Below are 19256 nucleotides of genomic sequence, written 5' to 3' on the forward strand. Positions count from 1 at the left end.
TATTTGCTATGTGGACCTCTCCAAAAGGAGCAGCAAACTTCCCCGTCTGATGGGGGCTTTTGGCGAGTTGTCAAGATTTATTACAAACTCCGTGGTTCTCTCTGTCCATGTGTCTACCTGTCTTTAGATCACTATCGCCGATCCTACTAATGGCTGCAAAGTTAAGTGTGACAACTGTCTTGGCCTCGACCAATCAGAGAAAGAAGTTACAGAAAATGCAAATATAATATATACTAGCATTCATTCTTTCCTAATAGAATGTTTCAGTTGTCATATACCACTCTCAAAACAGTGGCCACTTAGTAGGAACCTGTGTGTTTGTCTAAGTTCCTGAAAGGGTGGAGCATTAGTTATTCCTCATTTTATCCCCTTGCCTTAGGCTTATGTCGTAGTTGGCAAGAGTTAGTTGTTTGTGTAAATGTTTTGAACCCTTTTATTTTATCACATGGGAAGAGTAATAAGGAGATTATTAAGTAGAAGCATGACGGGACATATTCTTCTTGCAAAGGGAAGTAGAAATTTCTAGGAGCAATAGGTCTCCTTAGCGGGAGGGAGTGTGATGGGTGCTACTTCTTATAAAGTCAAACAGACCAAGGCAGAGGTCCTTAACCAGATGATCAGGACTCAAAGGATCTGAGAACCTCCTAGAATTATAGGAAAAGTATTGTTTTTATGATCATAGATGCATACCTTGTATTAGATTCTTAAAAAGATCGTGACCACATGCACACACAAAAAATAAACCCAATGTTTTGAAGGGTTGACACACCAAAGAAGCAGTAGAAGGTCTTGGAGTGGGGCTACCATTCAACTTTATAAATGTTTAAGCTTAGAGATGGAGTCCACTATAGAGCAGTGATATTTAAAGTAGTTAATGGTGAAACAGGTCTCTGATATGATGGCTGTAGTTCTTTCTTCCCAAAAAATTTACTGTTCAAATTGACATACAGCGATTAATGTTAAACTCATTTAATATTAGTATTTTACTAAAGAGGCATGCTAATGGCAGGAAGAAAGAGCCAAACAAAACGAGTTAAAAGCAGTTAGTTTTGTCTGTCTCTGACATTTAGCGATAGGTATCCTTTTGAAATCATTCATTCATGTAGACATTGTGATGACTAGTGGGAATGCAATAATGGGAAAAAGGATCTCTGTCTTTCAGAAGATTAAAGCTTTTGGAGACAACCGCCGAACCAACAATTAAAATATGACAGTAAGAGCTGAAATGAAGGTATGGGCGGGGTAGAATAGGAAGGAGCATGGAGAATAGGAAACTACCTGGTCTGGGACCTGCGGGCAGGCGTCACAGAGGAGATCTACGTGCTGTGTAAATAGCTAACGTTTATACAGCACTTACGCCTCTCAGTTACCGCTGTAATACTTAACTCAGATAAACATCATGCACTATTGGGGCGCAGAGAGACCAAGTAAATGTGCAAAGTCACGCAGCTAGTAGGGGACAGTGTCAGGACATTAACCCAGGCCATCTGCCTGTACCTGTGACCTGCTCTACTCTACTCAGCTACCTCTTGTGCCGCAGGTAGTGGGCCTGTGAATAGCAGTTTGCCACCTGAAACACATGGGAGGGGGAACGGAAATGGGCAAAGCCAGAGTCGCAGGAGTCCCACTTCCATCTTCCAAGAGTTAAATGTTTTCTGACTTCAGATTCAGATTCATTAACTTTTATGAGGCTCAGCTTTCCCTGTGAGCCCTCTCCAGTCTCTCACCATACCCAAGAGGGGTGCTGACGCTTAGCTGTGGAGAATCGAAATTTCCACATCTTCCGCTTGCGTTTTCACTCAGCTTCAAAGATAATCACTTCATCCTTTTAATCATTTATTCACTCACACACTCACTTCTTTTCTTTTAAAGTTTTATCTTGTTTTGAGTGGTACATATGGAAGCTTCCACAAGAGAGCAAAAATTATCCCCTTTTGAAAACTAAAGTGGAACTATTTCTTGTCTTGGTTTTACCCCAAATGCTTTCCTAGTCATACAAATTTGAAAAATAAGTTATAAAAATAATGCTGGACCAAAGGGGACATTGTGTTTGTGACAAAAAACACAATGCCTGCAGGTCCTTCACGATTTTCCAGGTACTAATTAGGCTCGCTTGACAAAGAAGGTTCCTTCTAAACACATGGCCTGCTGTTGGTGGGCCGCTCCCCCTGCTACGCGGCCCCAGGGGAGCAGGTGCTGAAGGAGGCACGGTGCTCGGGCCACAGCAACCCGCAGCGCCCCGAAGTCCTGCCCGCTCCCAGGGAGTCACTTGGGTGCTGGCAAAAAGTGCCGCTTATCATTTCTTCCTATGCAGTCCCTCCTGACTTCTTATTGTAATGCTGTTAAAAAGTTTTCTTTACTGGAACAAATATATTCCATTAGGATTATGTCATGAATTTCATCTGGAATAATGAGACTTTCAGTACCTTTTGTGTGTCACCTCTTTTTCACATCACTTGTCTGGTGGCACCAAGAATATTTCCTCAGTGAAAATAGATCCTTTTACCATCAATAACAGGGCGGCTAGTGTTCGCTTTTCTCGGGAAAACAAAAATGTGCACCTTTTATCCCTATTATACTGATCCACCAGCTTCAGATTATCTGACTTTGTGGCTTCTCATTTTCTCCTGTATCTTAATGCTATTATTAACAAGAATTCTGTGGCTAATGGTTTTGGAAAATAATATGAGTGCTTTCAGCTACTACCTCTGTTTTTATGGTTGGTCTGATTTAGCTGGACTTTGATAATTATTCCAAATGCTGCTTTGTTGTGGATCAAATGTGAGGAGCCCTGATGTCCTTCTAGATTTATTTTCAATGTCCTTACTTCTGCTATAGGAGAATAGAGTTAACATTTTAACTATTAGTCACTAGGTGAAAAACTCCTATAAGTGTATAGTCTGTAGTTTATATTTTCTATTTAATATAGCCTATATTCTTTAGTCTCTCTCTCTTCCTCGCTCTCATTTTTATTTATTTACTTTAGGACAATAGTTCTATGAGTATCTGTGCATATTTTTTTTCATGGTGAAATATTTTTAAGAGCATGATCCAGAGCAGGCTCCTCTTAGCTTTTCTGATAAAATCTCAGATGTTAATAGATGTATTGGTAAATGTATTCTTTCGTCAAAAAGTTTAAGAAACATTGCTTTTACAAAATTTTTACATTATTATAGGAGTACAGAGAGCCTTTAATATGCTAATTTGCATTGTGAATCACTTATTATTTAAAGATTATTTAGTATGCAGTAGTTCCCAAACCTATTTGATCATAGAACCCTTTTCAAGTAATTATCCATTTAAAAAAATGCCATTTAACAGAAGGACAGACATTAGTCCCTGAGAGCAACATAGAAATAAGTAACTTTCATCATAACCCTGTCATGAAAAAAAAATTTAAATTGTGTTAAGATACATTAAATAATGGGAAAACAGAGAATTTTATATTTTAGAAAAAATATATTAAAATTATATGAGGGAAAAATTCCTTCAACTACCTAGTTATTATTTACATGGATTTATTCATTGTTAGTTGATGGTAAGTTAAAGTCTTGCTCTAAAATGGAAATTTAATTTTTTCTTTATATTAGTATTAGGATTTAAGAGAAATTTGTATTTCCTAAGAATCACAGAGCTCATCCTATATAAAGGAACAATAATTATTTTAGATATTTTATAACAATAATTGGCAGCCAGCTAAACATAGTTGCCTGTGTGTAAGCATATATGTCCAAAATTTCTTGAAGCAAAATAGTTCCATAGTGATAAAAAACAAACAACAAGTCAATAAAGACCAGATTGGCTTAGAGGGGAAAGGAGAACTCCTGGATTGATTATATCCAGATAATGTTTTCTGGAAACGTGCCTTGGAGGGGAGCAGCAAACAGAATCATGAAAGAAGAAAAAGAGATCGATTCAGTGATTTCTGCTGAGAGAAACTTTCCTAATTTGGTCAACGGTGGAGAGTCTAAAGAACAGAAGAATAGATATGCTTAGGCAAATAGAAATCATGAGCTAGTCTATGAGATACAGTAGGGAAAATAAGACAGAATAAGACAGATAAGTTTGAGAAATGCTATTTCATCCTTTGTGTTTAATTTTGCCTTAATTGAACTTCCACAAAATGAATTTATCACAGAATTATTTTGCCTATAAATTAAGAACCCTCACAATACTCCTTGGGAGAACACTGAGCTAAAAGTAACAGGAAATAAGGAGTACTAATTAGTGGACCTCTACCATCATCATTGTTTCTTTGGGACAAAAATGATGAAATTTAGGTGATACAAATTATTTTGTTCTCTTTTATTGTTAAGTTATAAAAATGCATTGAATTGAAATGGATTTATCTTTCAATATTGTTAAATTTCTGAAATACAAGATCTTCTAAATACAGGTCATGTAGGTAAGACCTCTTCAAGTAGAATCCTCAGACCCTGTATAATTTTTAAACAAGTAGCCTGTTAGATTATAGTGTGTTGACTCAAAATTTTTTTTTACCAGGGGGTGGGCTACTTTTTGCCTACTTTAGAAATATACACAGTACTTCTAATTTAGAATTGAGCTACACAAAACCTTCTTAAATATGTTTAATTCTAGTAAAACTCTTAAAGAATTAGTACAGACTCTAAGTCTTTGAAAATTTGGCTTATAAACATTTATTTTTAAAAGCAACATCTTTAAGATTTAGAAGGTTAGCCCAGCCGGGTGTTGCTCAGCGGTTGAGCATTGACCTAGGATCCAGGAGATCGGGGTTCGGTTCCCAGTCAGGGCACATGCCCGGGTTGCGAGCTGCAGCTGATCAATGACTCTCTCATCATTGATGTTTCTATTTCTCTCTCTTCTTCTCCCTTCCTCTCTCTCAAATCAATAAAGATATATTTAAGAAAGAAAAAAAAAAAGATTTAGAAGGTTAAACCAGCCCCTCCATCTATATGAGTACAGTTTAACAGAAATAAAACAGGCCAAGTGAGAATCAAGCAATAGCTAAATGAATCATAGTCTATTTATTCTCTTTTCTTTTCACTTTTAGGTCATGATCCTAATGGCAGAACCTTAGCCCTATGTATTGGTTTTTTGTGTTATGTTCTCTGGCTTGCCTGTGGAAGAATGGTAGATGTAAGTAGGGCTGTTTAGAGACATTGTCTGTAGGACTAACATTAATTTAGAGAAAAAACAGAGTTTTTGCGGGTCCTCATAGATTTTTTTTAAAGCCTTTTTTTTACTCTTTAAGAATAGGACTGCCGGGCCTGGTGGCTCAGTTGGTTAGAGTGTTGTCCTGTACACCAAAAGGTTGCGGGTTCGGTTGCCGGTTAAGGCACATGCCTACGTTGCAGGTTCAACCTCCGGCTGGGGCTTGTATGGGAAGCAGCCTATCCATGTTTCTCTCTCACATCCATGTCTCTCTTTCTCTCTCTCTTTTTCTTTCCCTCCCCCCTCTCTAAAATTAATAAACATATCCTCAGGCGAGGATAAAAAATAAAAATAAAAAAGAATAGAACTAAATTCCACAGTTTAACTTGGTTGACAAGTTTCATATTATCTACAAAGATACCATGACAGTTTTGGTTCTCAGTGAAAAACTGTATTATATGGCTACAAGTTTGATGCAAACATTTTTTAAAAAGTTTATAAATTGCCCATAAAATTGCTACATTACTGGAATCTTCCTTCTAAGTCCGTGTGATGAAGGTAACCCATTTTTACATGGAATCACCAGATCTTACATCATTTCAAAGGAGCTTTATGCTTATTTTATGAATAATAAAAATTTTCAATTTGTAATGAAGCCTCAAAACAACCTTAAATATGTGTTTTAAGAAGTGACAATAATAAAAGATTCTTTAAATCCTTGAAAACTTGATCAAAGTTGCCATTTGGTGAGCTCCATCTTATTCTCCATAGTCTTAAAAAGTTTAAGATATTTTTCTATCATATTAAAATGGTAGTGTGACTTGATAAGTAGCATAATTATAAAAAGAAAATTATTTTAAGTTGTATTGTTCTTAAGAAAATTAAGTCATGCAGTAACAGCATCGAATTGTGTACTTTACTCAGATTGCACCAAATTACCCCAATAATAAAATAAAAAAATAAAATACTGATCATGTGTTAATTTGTATTTTTATTTCTTTGTTGATCTTTAGAGAGAGAGAGAAACATGGATTTATTGTTCCACTTATTTTTGCATTCATTGGTTGCCTCTTGTATGTGCCCTGACTGAGGATCGAACCTACAACTTTGGCGTATCATGGCGACACTCTAGCCAACTGAGCCACCTGGCCAGGGCCTGATTGTATATTAATTTCAATTGTCATGTCTTTTAGACTTTTTTTTTTTTTAATATATCTTTTTTGATTTCAGAGAGAGGAAAGGAGAGGGAGAGAGAGAGAGAAACATCAATGATGAGAGAGTCACTGATAGGCTGCCTAGCCTGCAACCTGGGCATGTGCCCTGACTGGGAATCGAACCCTGATCGCCAGACTTCTTTTGACTAGAACACTTGTGTAGTCAAAACCTCATCTTTGTGTTTCTGGACACAATATTTTGAGGAGTATAAACAAGCTATTTTGTAGAATGTCCATCGATTTGGATTTGTCTTAAGTTTCCTTGTGACTAGATTAAAGTTGTGCCAAACTTTTTAAAAAAATAGAATTATCTAAGATATGACTTTACAACAACAAATCACATCCCTGTTTATGGCGCTGAGAATAAATATAATTTTATTCATCACATTTGCATCAAAGAGAATACTCATCTCCAGTTTCCCAGAAGAAAAGACTCTCCTAGGAAATTTTATATGTATTTCTTAAAGAACAAACTTGGTTTATTTATTGAAGGTCTTGTTAGTTTCAATGGTTTATGGAATCACATAGATTATTATAGTATTTACTGGAAAAAAAATTACAATGTACTAAGCATCGATCTTCTCTTTTCACAGTTACTCCTGAATACCCACAGAAAGGAAGAAGCTTTGTCCTTTCTTTAGATGAACTCGCATTCTTATCACAGCTCATAAAATCCTTTTTGAAGCTGGAAAAGAATGTTCAAGAATTGTTTGAAGAAATGTTCTTATCACTCAAGATACCCAGGAATAATAAATCAGGTAACATGCCCTTTTGTTTAAATTTATAAATCCATCATTCTCTGTATTTTTGCTTCCTGCCACTGAATCTGTACAATTACTTGAAAAAAAAAAAAAATACATGATACAATTCTTTAAAGAAACATAAAGTCTGAGAGAAACATTAAGTAAAAAAATCTATTAAATCATAGAATTACATTTTTACCCTTTACACATGGCAAATTCCATATTTCTAGTTGACAAAGCATCATAAGATAATGCCAAATAATTGCTGTTAACTAAAATCAGATCAATTTTTTTTTAATGCAAAGAAACACAGCCTGGCCTATGAAAAGAATAAGCAGAATTAGTGATCTAGTAGCTCCTCTTGTGCTACTAGCAGCTGGATGACCTTGAGGAAAATATTTAGCTTCCCTAGACCTCAGTTTTCTCATCTTCACAATGATAGTGTAGAACTAAACTAATTTTCTCTATGTTTTCTTTTACAATTAGAAGCTTTAGATTACAATATGTTATGTAGGGCTGTGAGAATTAAATGATTTAGTGTATGTGAATTATTTGAAAGAATGTCTAGCATATCATAAACAATAAGTGTGTTGTTCTAATAGTAATTAGAATTATATAATATGTTACTTTAAGCTTAGTCTTAACAAAATCCTTTTGAAGAAAGCAGTGTCATGTGTGTTGGAATAATGTGTCTAAAACTGAAGATAGAATTCAAAGCCATAATAGTTAAGATATGTTCTCTGTGTTCTTATCTATACTTGTACAGATTTTCATCTATATCAGAATGAACAATATAAAGTTCTCTTTTACATGATACCATATATCATTTTAAGGAGAAAAAATAGATAGTGGCTGCATTTGTAAAACAAAGTTAGGTAAGCAAGTGAATCTGAAAATTTCAAAAGCTGATATCTTAGTAAGGAATTACATTTAGTTCAATATATTTACTTTTGTATTTTTAAATTTACTTTGCCTGGATAAATAATGTTAGAAAAGTTATAGGGTTAAAGTTTGTTTGTTATATATTAAGCATAGCTTACTAGCCTTCTATGTTTCAGGTTAAGTTTAAGTAACACTATTAAATTATAAAGTAAATAATGGAGATCATTTTTCCAAACATGGAGGTGGATTATAGATTTCAGATGCTGACAAAAAAACAACAACATGGGAAAATAATAAAAGTATAAGACACAAAATATGAAAGTTTAAAGAGGGAATGAAAAAGTAGATTTAATTAGGAGATAATGTGAGCCCTAGAGAGGCTTCTAGATGGAACTGGCTGGGTCAAAGAGAGATCTGAGTGGAGAGATATGGCATCCTAATTTTTGATTGACCTACTGGTTCCTTGAGCAGTTGACACTCCATGTAAGTACTCATCCATCATGCCCGGCTAAGCGCTGGCATCCCTCATCCACATCTCTAGTAGATCTTTTCTGAGGTGTGGATAAAGAAACAGTGAATTCCAACAAATCTAGACCCCTACCCATTTGGACTCGTCTTGTATTGGTCCTAGGCCAGGTCCTAGGTCAATTTTGAGGACTTTATTTCTCTTAAGGGCAACACAAATTGAAAATTAGAATTGTGTTAGAGAGGTATTGTAAAGATGTAACCCTGACATGGCCAAGAATTGAAGCAAAAGCTTGTCATAGTGATTCCAGAAAAAAGGAGAAGAAAAGTGGGTTCGACTTCATTAGATTAAGATTAAGCAACGTTGAAACTTGGCAAATGCTGTATATTTAAGAACAGTAGTTACCATTATTGAACAAAATCAACAGAGAAAATATGTAATTATGCCACAATATTACTGTCTTATTCCAAATTTATCGTCATATAAGTAGAATGGCAGATAAAAGCAACGTCAATAGCACATTAATAATAGTGTACTGTGGATGCCTGGCTTGGCTCAGTGGTTGAGTGTAGACCTATGAACCAGGAAGTCACGGTTTGATTCCCAGTCAGGGCACATGCCCAGTAGGGGGTGTGCAAGAGGCGGCAAATCAATGACTCTCATCATTGATGTTTCTATTTCTCTCTCCTTCTCCCTTTCTTTCTCTGAAATCAATAAAGATGTATTTAAAAAAAAATAATAGTGTACTATAGAAATATATTTGTGGATTATCAAACATAGTATAAAAGGAATTTTGAAGGACAGGTATAAGAAATGTCTAAGTACTGGAACATCCCTTTGTGACGTATATCTTCTTTATTATTATAATTTATATATTTTCCGTAACAAAGCCAAGATTGATTTAATCTGACATAACTTTATGGCTCCCTGAAAAGAGTGATGTTGAGGGAAATTGTCATGAAAATTCTTAAATGTTTTATTCTGTGTAAGCCAAGCTGATCAATTCTTATCAAAAGCCTTTTTCTTAAATCTGGAAGGAAAAGATTCCTTGAAATGGATGATTAAAGAAACCAAATGTATCTTAAGTTATCCTGATAGTTAATCTTTTGCTTAAAAATCTTGTGTGGGAGAGAATGGGGGGGAAAAAAACAAGTCATTTGGTTTCCTGTGTATTTCTTTTGATTGGAGCATATTTTGCTAATAAAGATCTTGGAGAGAGTTACCTACTATGTCTATGTAACCAAAACAATGTGATGAAAGGTGAGGGGTTGTTTTTTTTATTGTCCAGATGTTTTAAAAATATCCAGGTGCTTAACATCACATAGAGAAAATATAAAAATGCTTAACCAAATAATTTATTTTTTACTTTGATCTTTCCTACTATGTTTTCAAGTTAGTCAAATTGGCAGTGTTCTTAGTAATTTGATTATGATTCAATAGATTTTATAGAAACACAAAAATTTTTTGAAAAGGAAATGGTACTTAGTTATTATATTTATTTGCTTCTTGGGGTCATAATTTGATGGTTTTTTATTTTGGTCATTTCAGAAAATGATAGGATACTATTTGACTGTTACTGTATTTCTTTTAGTTAATTATATCTTATGGAGTAGCTTCAGGTTTGATTTATGGGTCACTTCTAATACTCTTTCAAAATAAAGTCGTTCTTCGGGCAGTTCCTCAAATTTTCCAAAGGTGGCATCTGAGATTTATCTAAACCAGGATTTCTTGGCCCTCATTTTTCTTTAGCCCCAGCAATGACAAAGAGCAATGGCTGCTTCAATTGGATGTAAGAAGAACACTTAGGGTTTGTCTCAGAAGAATCAAAGATTTCAGATCTTCTGAAAGATTGTTTGTACTCTTAGGGGGTCTTAAGAGGGGTCAAATGGCTTCTAAGACTTCCTTAGCTAGATGGGTAAAGGATTGTATTAGGGAGGTGTATGTAGTTAAGGTAAAGAGGCTCCTAGGGTTTGTAAAGCTCATTACACTAGGACTTTAGCTGTTTTTTCGGCAGAGAGGTCGAAGGCTTCCACATTGGAAATTTGCAAGGTGGCCACCTGGGCTTCTCTTCATACTTTTTCATAGTATTATCTCTTGGATGTAGTCTCTTCTACAGATTCAGCTTTTGGTGGGAGGTTGCTTGTGAGCCAGAAAAGAACAGTGAAGAAAAGAAAGACTTGTAGTTCCCACTTAGAGCTGCCAACAAGGCAAGTTGCTTTGTAGTGCACACAATGGGAGCCTATGAAGACCAATTTGGGTGTGAAAGTGGATGTCACAGGGAAGTACTGCCAATCTCTACTCTCCATGAAAGAAGGCAAGAGTGTGGGAACTAACCAGAAGTATAAAATGAACCACAGAGGACTCTGTGGGGGAGACTGTTCAGGATCTAGCATTCCTGTGAGGCTCTGCACTCTACTTAGGTCCTTAATCTGGGCATGCTCTTAAAGGAACCAGTGTTGATTGCATGCAAGTAACCCATGTTTTAGAACATTGAGCCCAAAATGGGCTACCTTCTCTAGACAATGCTAGTGAGTGTATAGGATTTTCAATATATATTTAAATAGGTGAAATAATTTGCCAAATGTTCACAGAGCTTATGAAGTTTGACAATGTGGAATTTTGAAATTGACCATTTTGAATTCCAAACAAATAAAAAATGCCACAATTTGTTAAAGCCATGAGATATTTTAGTAGTCCAGATTCAATGTTACTAATCCTGCCTTAAAATGATTCCTTTTGCTTCTCTATATTGGATTAAGATTTTTAAAAAATCTTTTTAAATTTGGGGGCGGGGAGACTATATTATAAAGGTTATCAGAATTATTTGATAATTCATTTTCTATCTTACTATAAAATTGCCCACCAGCAAGAAAAGGCTCAGGGAGCTTATCTTTTTATTTACTAATCTTGAAAATAGGCAGATGGTTTGTATAAATATCAAAGCATGTTACTTTGAATGAATAAGCATATTGTATTTGGGAGTGCAATGATAAATATAAGATAATTAACTTTTTCCATAAGTCTTAAATTATAGCTACACAATAGCAGATAGTTATTTCCAGAAATAGATCTGCAAGCTTATACTTCAAACTAGTGTTGTTATTCCAGAGTAAATACCTTTTAAATTGGCTGGTTTTATGAGCTATCTGTAAAAAAGTAAAGTGACATTAAACATCCAGGTGTTGCTCCTTCGTATCATTAACTTGATCTTTATTATTTTTCTTCTTTAAAAAATATGTTTTGAATAGTAGTTCCTCATATAGTAAAGCATTTAAATAGGACAAAAGAGTATATGGTGAAACTATGTCATTTTCTATTCCAGTTTTCTAGTTTTACTTTCCAGACCAACTACTTCCACATATATCCCTATGTTAAAATAACAAAATCTTGACATACTGTGCAGAGATCCTTTTTTAGTTATGTAGAAACACCTCATTCTTTCTAACAGCTGAATAGTTTTCCACTGGTGCATTTAACCAGGCACTCACTGATGGACATTTAGGGTTTTATTTTTCTGTTTGTTTGCTACCACAAACAATGATAGGGCAAATTTTCTTGAACTGTGTCTTAATATGTGCACATGTATATCTGGACGGTAAATTTCTAAAGTGTAATTGCCAAGCAAAAAGGTATGGTCACTAAGAGGATGAAAATACTAGCCAAAGACTGAGAAAGATATTTGCAAAACATATATCTTATAAAAAACTTGTATCCAAAATACTATACAAAAAAACTTTAAAATTCAATAAGAAAACAAAAAGCTTGATTAAATGATATACAGATGGCAAATGAGCATATGAAAAGATGCTCCACGTCATAAGTCATCAGGACATGCAAATTAAAACAAGGAGATAGCACTACACACCAATTAAAATGGCTAAGGTTTGAAACACTAACAGCGCCTGTTCCAGCAAGGATGTGAAACAACAAGAACTCTGACTCATTGCTGATAGGAATATAGCCTCTTTGGAAGACAATTTGGTTGTATCTTCCAAAGCTAAACATTGTCTTGTATGATTCAAGAATCATGTTCATAAGTCTATACGCAAATGAGTAGAAAACTAATGTCCACACAAAAACCTGCACACAAATGTTTATAGCACTTTATTCATAACTGCCTAAACTTGGAAGCAACCAAGCTGGCCTTCCCTAGGTAAATCTGATAAACTATGGTACATCAATACAATGGAATGTTATTCAGTGATAAAAAAAAATGAGAGATATTAAGCCACGAGAAAACATGGAATAATCTTAAGTGCACATTGCTAAGTGAAAGAAGCCGATCTGAAAAGGCTACATACTCTATGATTTCAACTATATGACATTGTGGAAAAAACAAAAGTATAGGGACAGTGAAAAGATCAATGGTTGTCAGGGGGAGAGAAAAGGAGAAGAGAGGTGAATAGGTAGAGCACGGGATTTTTAGAGCAGTGAGATAATTATGATACAGTAAAAGTGAGTATATGATATTATGTATTTGGCAAAACCCATTGAACTGCACAGCACAAAAAATCAACCCTAATGTAAACTATAGACTGCAGTTAATAGTAAACTGTCAATATTGGTTCATCTGTTTTAACAAATATACCACACCAATGCAAGATGTTAACAATAGGGGAAACTGAGGGTGGAGGAGGGAGAGTATATGGAAACTCTGTACAATCTGCTCCATTTTTTGTAACCAAAAATGATCTAAAAACTAAAGTCTGTTAATTTTAAAGAAAGGTATGGATATTTTTAGAGAGTGTGCCAAGTCAATTTTTTCTATCTATTTTGACTGCTAATGGTATTTTTGTTATGCAGAATTGATTTGTGTGATTCTAGAAAGTTTTTACACAGATCTTTTGAAAAAATATTTCAAATTTTTAATAGCCTTATAGTTTCCTTCTTCTTTACTTAAAATCTTTGATTAATCTGGATTTATTTTAATAGTAGAATTGATTCTTATTTATATCTATTGCCATCTTCTTAAAAAGACAATAAAATGCAAGCCATAAAAAAATATTTTAGGTTAACTGTATAACAATGATCTAAAACCTTCCCTCTGTTGTGTTTGTTGAAAAATGAAGCAGGATTATTAAACTGCAGTCCATGGGCCCTTGAAGTTCATGAATACACTTTACAAAGGGCCTGGGAATCCTTAATACACTCTGTGCGTGTCTGTGCGTGTGCGTGTGCATGTGTGTGTGTGCGCGCACGAGCGCGCACGCTTACCATAGAGTCATACTGTGCATTTTGGATGGAGTGGTCTTCACTTTAAGTTCTCAAAAGTGTTCATAAATCCAAAATGATTGAAAAACACTCGAGTTGAGGAAAACTTTATCAGGTAATATAACTTTATAGATAAATTCTGATAAAATTTTCCTAAAGGATATTATCACCTACCAAATAATCTCTCTGTGGAATGTTTCAGCCAGCTATATTACTTAGGAATCATTCATGATTAAGCTCATAGAACCATATTTAGATAAACAAAAACTTCTTCCAGATGAATATATCAGTCAGAAGCTCTACTAAGAAGAATCAGTATGTTTTTGAAATTTGCTTGCTCAGGACATAAGGAAAAACTGACTATTAAGATTCATAAAAATTTTTAAATGTTACATAATAGTTATAATTCATCATCATATATCAAGTCTAAGCAAAAAATAAAATAAATGCTAACTCATTTATATCAAATTAAACTATAATTAATAGAACCTTAATGGAAAAGTAGAATAATTTCTTTTGGGCATATGTATTCATTACATTTTTGTAGTATACATATTTTTTCCCATGGAAAAGAGTTCCTTAATTCTAAAAACTAAAAGTCGAGAAAATATATCCATTTTAGGAGCTAGAGATTTTTTTAAAAATTGTTGATTTTAGAGAGAGAGAAGAAAGAGAGAGAGAGAGAGAAATTTGTTGTTCCACTCATTTAGGCATTCATTGTTTGATTCTTGCATGCGCCCTGACCAGGGATCGAACCTGAAACCTTGGTGTGTCAGAATGATGCTCTAACCAACTGACCTACATGGACAGGGTTAGAGATTATTTCTTATCTGTTTCAGTGTTTATATATGTCCAATGAATTATTGATATATACTTATTAAGAGTGTAATTTTTTCTGATATGTTGACATTTATCCACGTACTTTCGTTCTTCCTTGTTTCAGGAAAGGAAGTAATGAAGTGCTAAGGAACCACCAGTTTTAAAATGCAGTACTTTAGAATTTAACTTTTTACATGAACAAGGAAATTAATATTTACGTTGTATTCATAACTTATTCTACATTATCCACATGAAAATGAATTAATAACAAAAAGATTTGTATTTCACAGGTTATATATGTATATACATCAAATATGAATATAAATAGCACATAAATTTCATTAAGTTGAATGCACGGAAAAGCACTCAGTATATTTTGATACTGTCATTATTGTAATGGTGCCATCACCCTACATCTTGTCGACCATATTGTCTGACTCTTGATATGCATGTATGTGTGTATATAGTATGGATAGAGCTTTTCTCCATAATTAATTTTAACCTGAATATATGAATTACATCTAGTATGGTTTGTTTTTCTTAATATATGTTTGTGTATTTGCTTTTTTTCCTATTGCATAGGGATTTTGGGCACATTCCATAGAGAAGCTATAATAGAGAAACCTAGAGCAAATGAAACCAATATTTCTTCAGAGCAATTGCTACCAGGAAAAGAGGTAAGTGAGGGGAAAATGGGTGATAATTCTTTATTCATATATAATAGCATCATCATATGTCTGTGAATCCATTATAAATCAAAATGTCTTGAGTTTTGCCCTTTGACACTAAAAGAAATAATTCTTGGTTGAAAATTGGCTTATACATTTTGATGAAAATTGAATTTAGTGGATACACTGCTTTCTTGCACAATCTGTTCCATGGATAGATTGTGAGGAGGGGGCTGGAAGTGAGGAGGTCTTTGTTTCTCATCCCAACTCAGAGTCTACACTTTGAGAATTTGGACTGTAGATAATTGTTGAAAAGGGAGAAAATGGAAATTTAAATGGAAGGAAAAGAAGAAAGAATAGTTTGAACTGGCCTCTTATTTTATTGTGTCCAGCATGTGCCTGTTTGTGCTCAGATTCATTACCACTCTTCCCCTACTCTGTTCTATATTATAGAGAATTACATCTTCCAGGTGTCCTTGCTTTCTGTATACTGGGAAGGTTTGGTCAATGAAGGGCATTGATGGAAGACCTAGAGGGTAGATGTTGGAGAAAAAAGAGTGTGTCTTCCCCTGTTTTAGGGGATATCTCTAGTAATATCTGTGACTCTTCATTTCCTCCATGGGCCCTGCTTCCACCACACAGTCCTCCCTCCATGGTTTCATTTCCAGCTGGCAGTTTTACCTTTAGCTTTGACTGGTGGCCCCAGGAACTGGAATCCCATAGATAGTCCCCTTTCTTTGTTTCCCTAGCCCTAGGAGGAGGGGTAGCTTCCGGCTGCATCAGTATCTGGCTTGCTTCACAACCCACATTTGGCTCCACTAAATTTCATCACCTTAGTAAACTACATTATTTTTTTTTCTTTTGAAATACCTAGAGTGGTTTCTGTTTTCTGAATGGGCCTTGACTGATAGTAGGTAAACATTTAAAAAGGTAAAAGAATATAGGTTTTTAACAGTTTCAATTTATAAAGCAAGAGTAATAAGAAATGCAAAGTTATAGATTATACTTTAACCAAAAATCAGAGGTAATGGAAGGAAGGGATTCAGCAGGTACTTACTTTGTGCATAGAACAGAAAGCCACATTATGCCTCTTTCTTCTTGGATCAACTGGCAAATGTTCTTGATTCTAAATGAAATATTTTTGGCGCCAAACATCAGACAAGAGTAGAAGAAAGCAAACAATATTTTATGAAAACAAGCTTGTAGGAGGACATTTGAGTAGTAAAGGTCTTCAGTTTTCTTTTTAAGAGCAGCTATTAATGTGCTTGGTTTTCTATATTTTGAAAAAAGAATTCGGATGGGCCAAGATATTATAATCACATGTAAATTATCATGGGCCAAGGTAATCATCATTGCGTGAGTGCAAGTGCACGCGCACACACACACACAAATTACTGCTGCACCCATGGCAATTACTGGTAATTTTCACCAGAATATATTTCCTTGGGTGAATGAATGAATGAATGAATGAGTGAGTGAATGAATGAGTGGTTTTAATGAACAGATATACCCTAGTTGAGAGAACAGAACCCAGAGCTTTGTTGTTGTTTTTAATTTTTGTGGAGGTGGTTTCCTTTTTGCATTTCTGTCATAAATGTGTCCCAAGGAAATACTTTTATAGCACAGGACTATACCCATGGCACTCTTAAACTTTCACTTATAAGGAAGGAGATTATATGAACTAAGTAGATTCAAATATTGGATAATTTTCTGTAAAATAAGATGAGAAATGTGTTTTCAGGCCCTCTGATGTTAAAGGTCCAAATAAACTTTGGAAAGTTCAATTACAACTTAATTATAAGCATAATAAGAATAAGAGCCACTTTTTTTGATTATATAATCATGGAATAATAGAATTTTCATTCTAGAGAGTCACCTTTATTATTTTGTACATTATATACAAAAAGCATTAAATTAACACTGAATGGGATGTGTATACAAGAAAATGAAGCTAATGATCATAATCTCAGTAATTTTAGACTGAAAGAGACCATAGAAATTCATTCAGTTCAGCTCTCATATTTCTAACAAAAAAGTTGAGACCTAGAAAAGTAAGTAATTTAGTCAGGGATATTGAGCCTAAGGTCTTATGAGGTTGGAGAAAGTAAATTATTACTGTAAACAAGATTACATTAAACAAGGAGTTTAATTTTAAGCATAGGTTCAGCCTAGTACCCATTAAGCTTTTAGTACTGTAGAGAACATTAGAGGATTTGGGGAAAATATACATCCATAAACATATTGCCATATGAGACAAAGACTAAAAGAAAAACAGACAACAAAAAACACCAGTGTCCACCCAACCTCTCTGACTCCCCCAACACAGAATAAAGCAGACCTTTTTAATTTTTCATTTTCTGAAACAAAAGTAGTGCCATGTACCAGTTTGTGAGAGGAGAAACTAAATAAAATTCTAAACAAGTAAAAATCTAGAAAGGTGCCGTAGTGTATTTTCTGTGAGAAATTTATTTCTTATTGCTATATTTTTGCTTGTCTGGATTTCTGAGAGTGAAAAAGAAATAAAAGATTGAATATTAAATGCTGTCTTATGTTGCAATACTTGTTAACAATAAACTATAAAAAAAGACTATAAAAATCTAATTTAGACTTTATTAAATATATTGAATTTAAAGTTTGCTTTATGTGATAAATAGTAAGAGTAACTTTCAGCTCTCATAAAGATGGTTTTATTGAACTATATTTAAGAGATTAAATTTTGAAAAAAGTTTTTGATTAAATCCACTGATGAATTAAAATGAAATGTCAGTATATTACTGCGTGTAAAGAATGCACATGTTTTCGTATATTGCTTTATTCACTGGGTAATATTTTTCAGGTTGCAAGAATGGCTTTTACAGTTTATCAGAGAATACCTATATTCAGCATGCTGAATGAAAACAATAACTTTCTATCTATAACAATAGAAACACTTGTTGCTGAATTAAGATTAATATAGCTTCATATAAACTTATATTTCAGGCTACTCAACTAGATTTTGGCTGGAGAAGTGCATTTAAAGAGGTGTCTCTTCCCATGGCATACTGTATAACAACAGCGATTGAAGAATTCTCCATAAAGGTTCTCCAACAGGAGCACAATGAAAGGTCTTCAGCTGCGACCGATGCTATGAACCTTGTAAATGTCCGGCAGGTTTGGCGAGACAGCTGTGTGGCTCCTGAGGAGGACCAGCCCAAGAAAATTGCAAAGGCAAGAGTCAAAAGAAATCCTTTCAAAACTGTAGGCTGGCACAATGAGTTTTGTGTTTTGTTTGTTTGTTTGTTTTTAATATAAGCCATTGCAAAGGGAACCAAGAGAAAAAATGGTGGAGCCTCTTGGCGAATATTTGGCACTAGACCCAATAGTTTTTTTCCTTCTGGCATCATGGGCCTCTGCTAGCAAAGAGGACTTAAACCTGTTACCACCTTGTTGCTCCAGGAGTCTTAGGCAACTATAGGGGGGGCCTCAGTGACTCATGGGGAGCTGGGCAAATTGCTTGTTTGGGTTTATCTTTGAGTGACTTCAAGAGAAATTGAGGAGGTTGAAGGAATTACTGTCTTTTATTGGTTTGGGCAACTTTTAAATCTTTATTTTACCCCCAAGGAACATTCCATGTCATTCGCATAAGTATGACATGTTTCCATGTGCTTTGAGAGTCCCAGAACATACTGAGAAAATACAAAGTTGTCATGCAAATAGGTAAATACAGTTACTCAGTATTAAGTCCACAATGAGTTCAGCAACCTATGACTGAAATGTTTTTAGAAAAGAGATCTTAAAGATGGCCTCCTGTTCCGCTACTGCCACCCTGAGGCTCCAGAATCTTCCCCAGGGAACACTTGGCTAATCTGGAGTGCAGGCAAGCTTTGCCTTCTTACCCACCACACCTCCTTTGCCACTAAAAAGGAGCAGATTCGTAATAACTAGTGAAAAGCTACGCACATTACTTCTAAAAGCTGCTGACTCATTACCAATAAGAAGATGCTACATGAGATTATTTCTGATGCTTCTAGATTTAATTAAACTGATATAACCTTATTTTAATGTGATGGTTAATAAACAAATTATTTGAAAATTTAGCAAAACAAAATTAAAATAACTTAAAAAACAATGCGATTGTATT

General features: G+C 34.6%; 1 protein-coding gene across 1 annotated transcript in view; it reads left to right on the plus strand.

Moving 5' to 3' along the window:
* KIAA0825 overlaps positions 1-19256 on the plus strand; it is a 330258-nt gene that overhangs the window by 84525 nt on the left and 226477 nt on the right. The window contains exons 5-7 of the mRNA XM_081133727.1: positions 6941-7105; positions 15051-15145; positions 18116-18343. Of these exons, the coding sequence (XP_080989853.1) occupies positions 6941-7105; positions 15051-15145; positions 18116-18343 (488 nt within the window). The remainder of the gene's footprint in view (positions 1-6940; positions 7106-15050; positions 15146-18115; positions 18344-19256) is intronic.

Source organism: Miniopterus schreibersii (assembly GCF_964146895.1).
Source record: "Miniopterus schreibersii genome assembly, chromosome: 3".
NCBI lineage: Eukaryota > Metazoa > Chordata > Mammalia > Chiroptera > Miniopteridae > Miniopterus > Miniopterus schreibersii.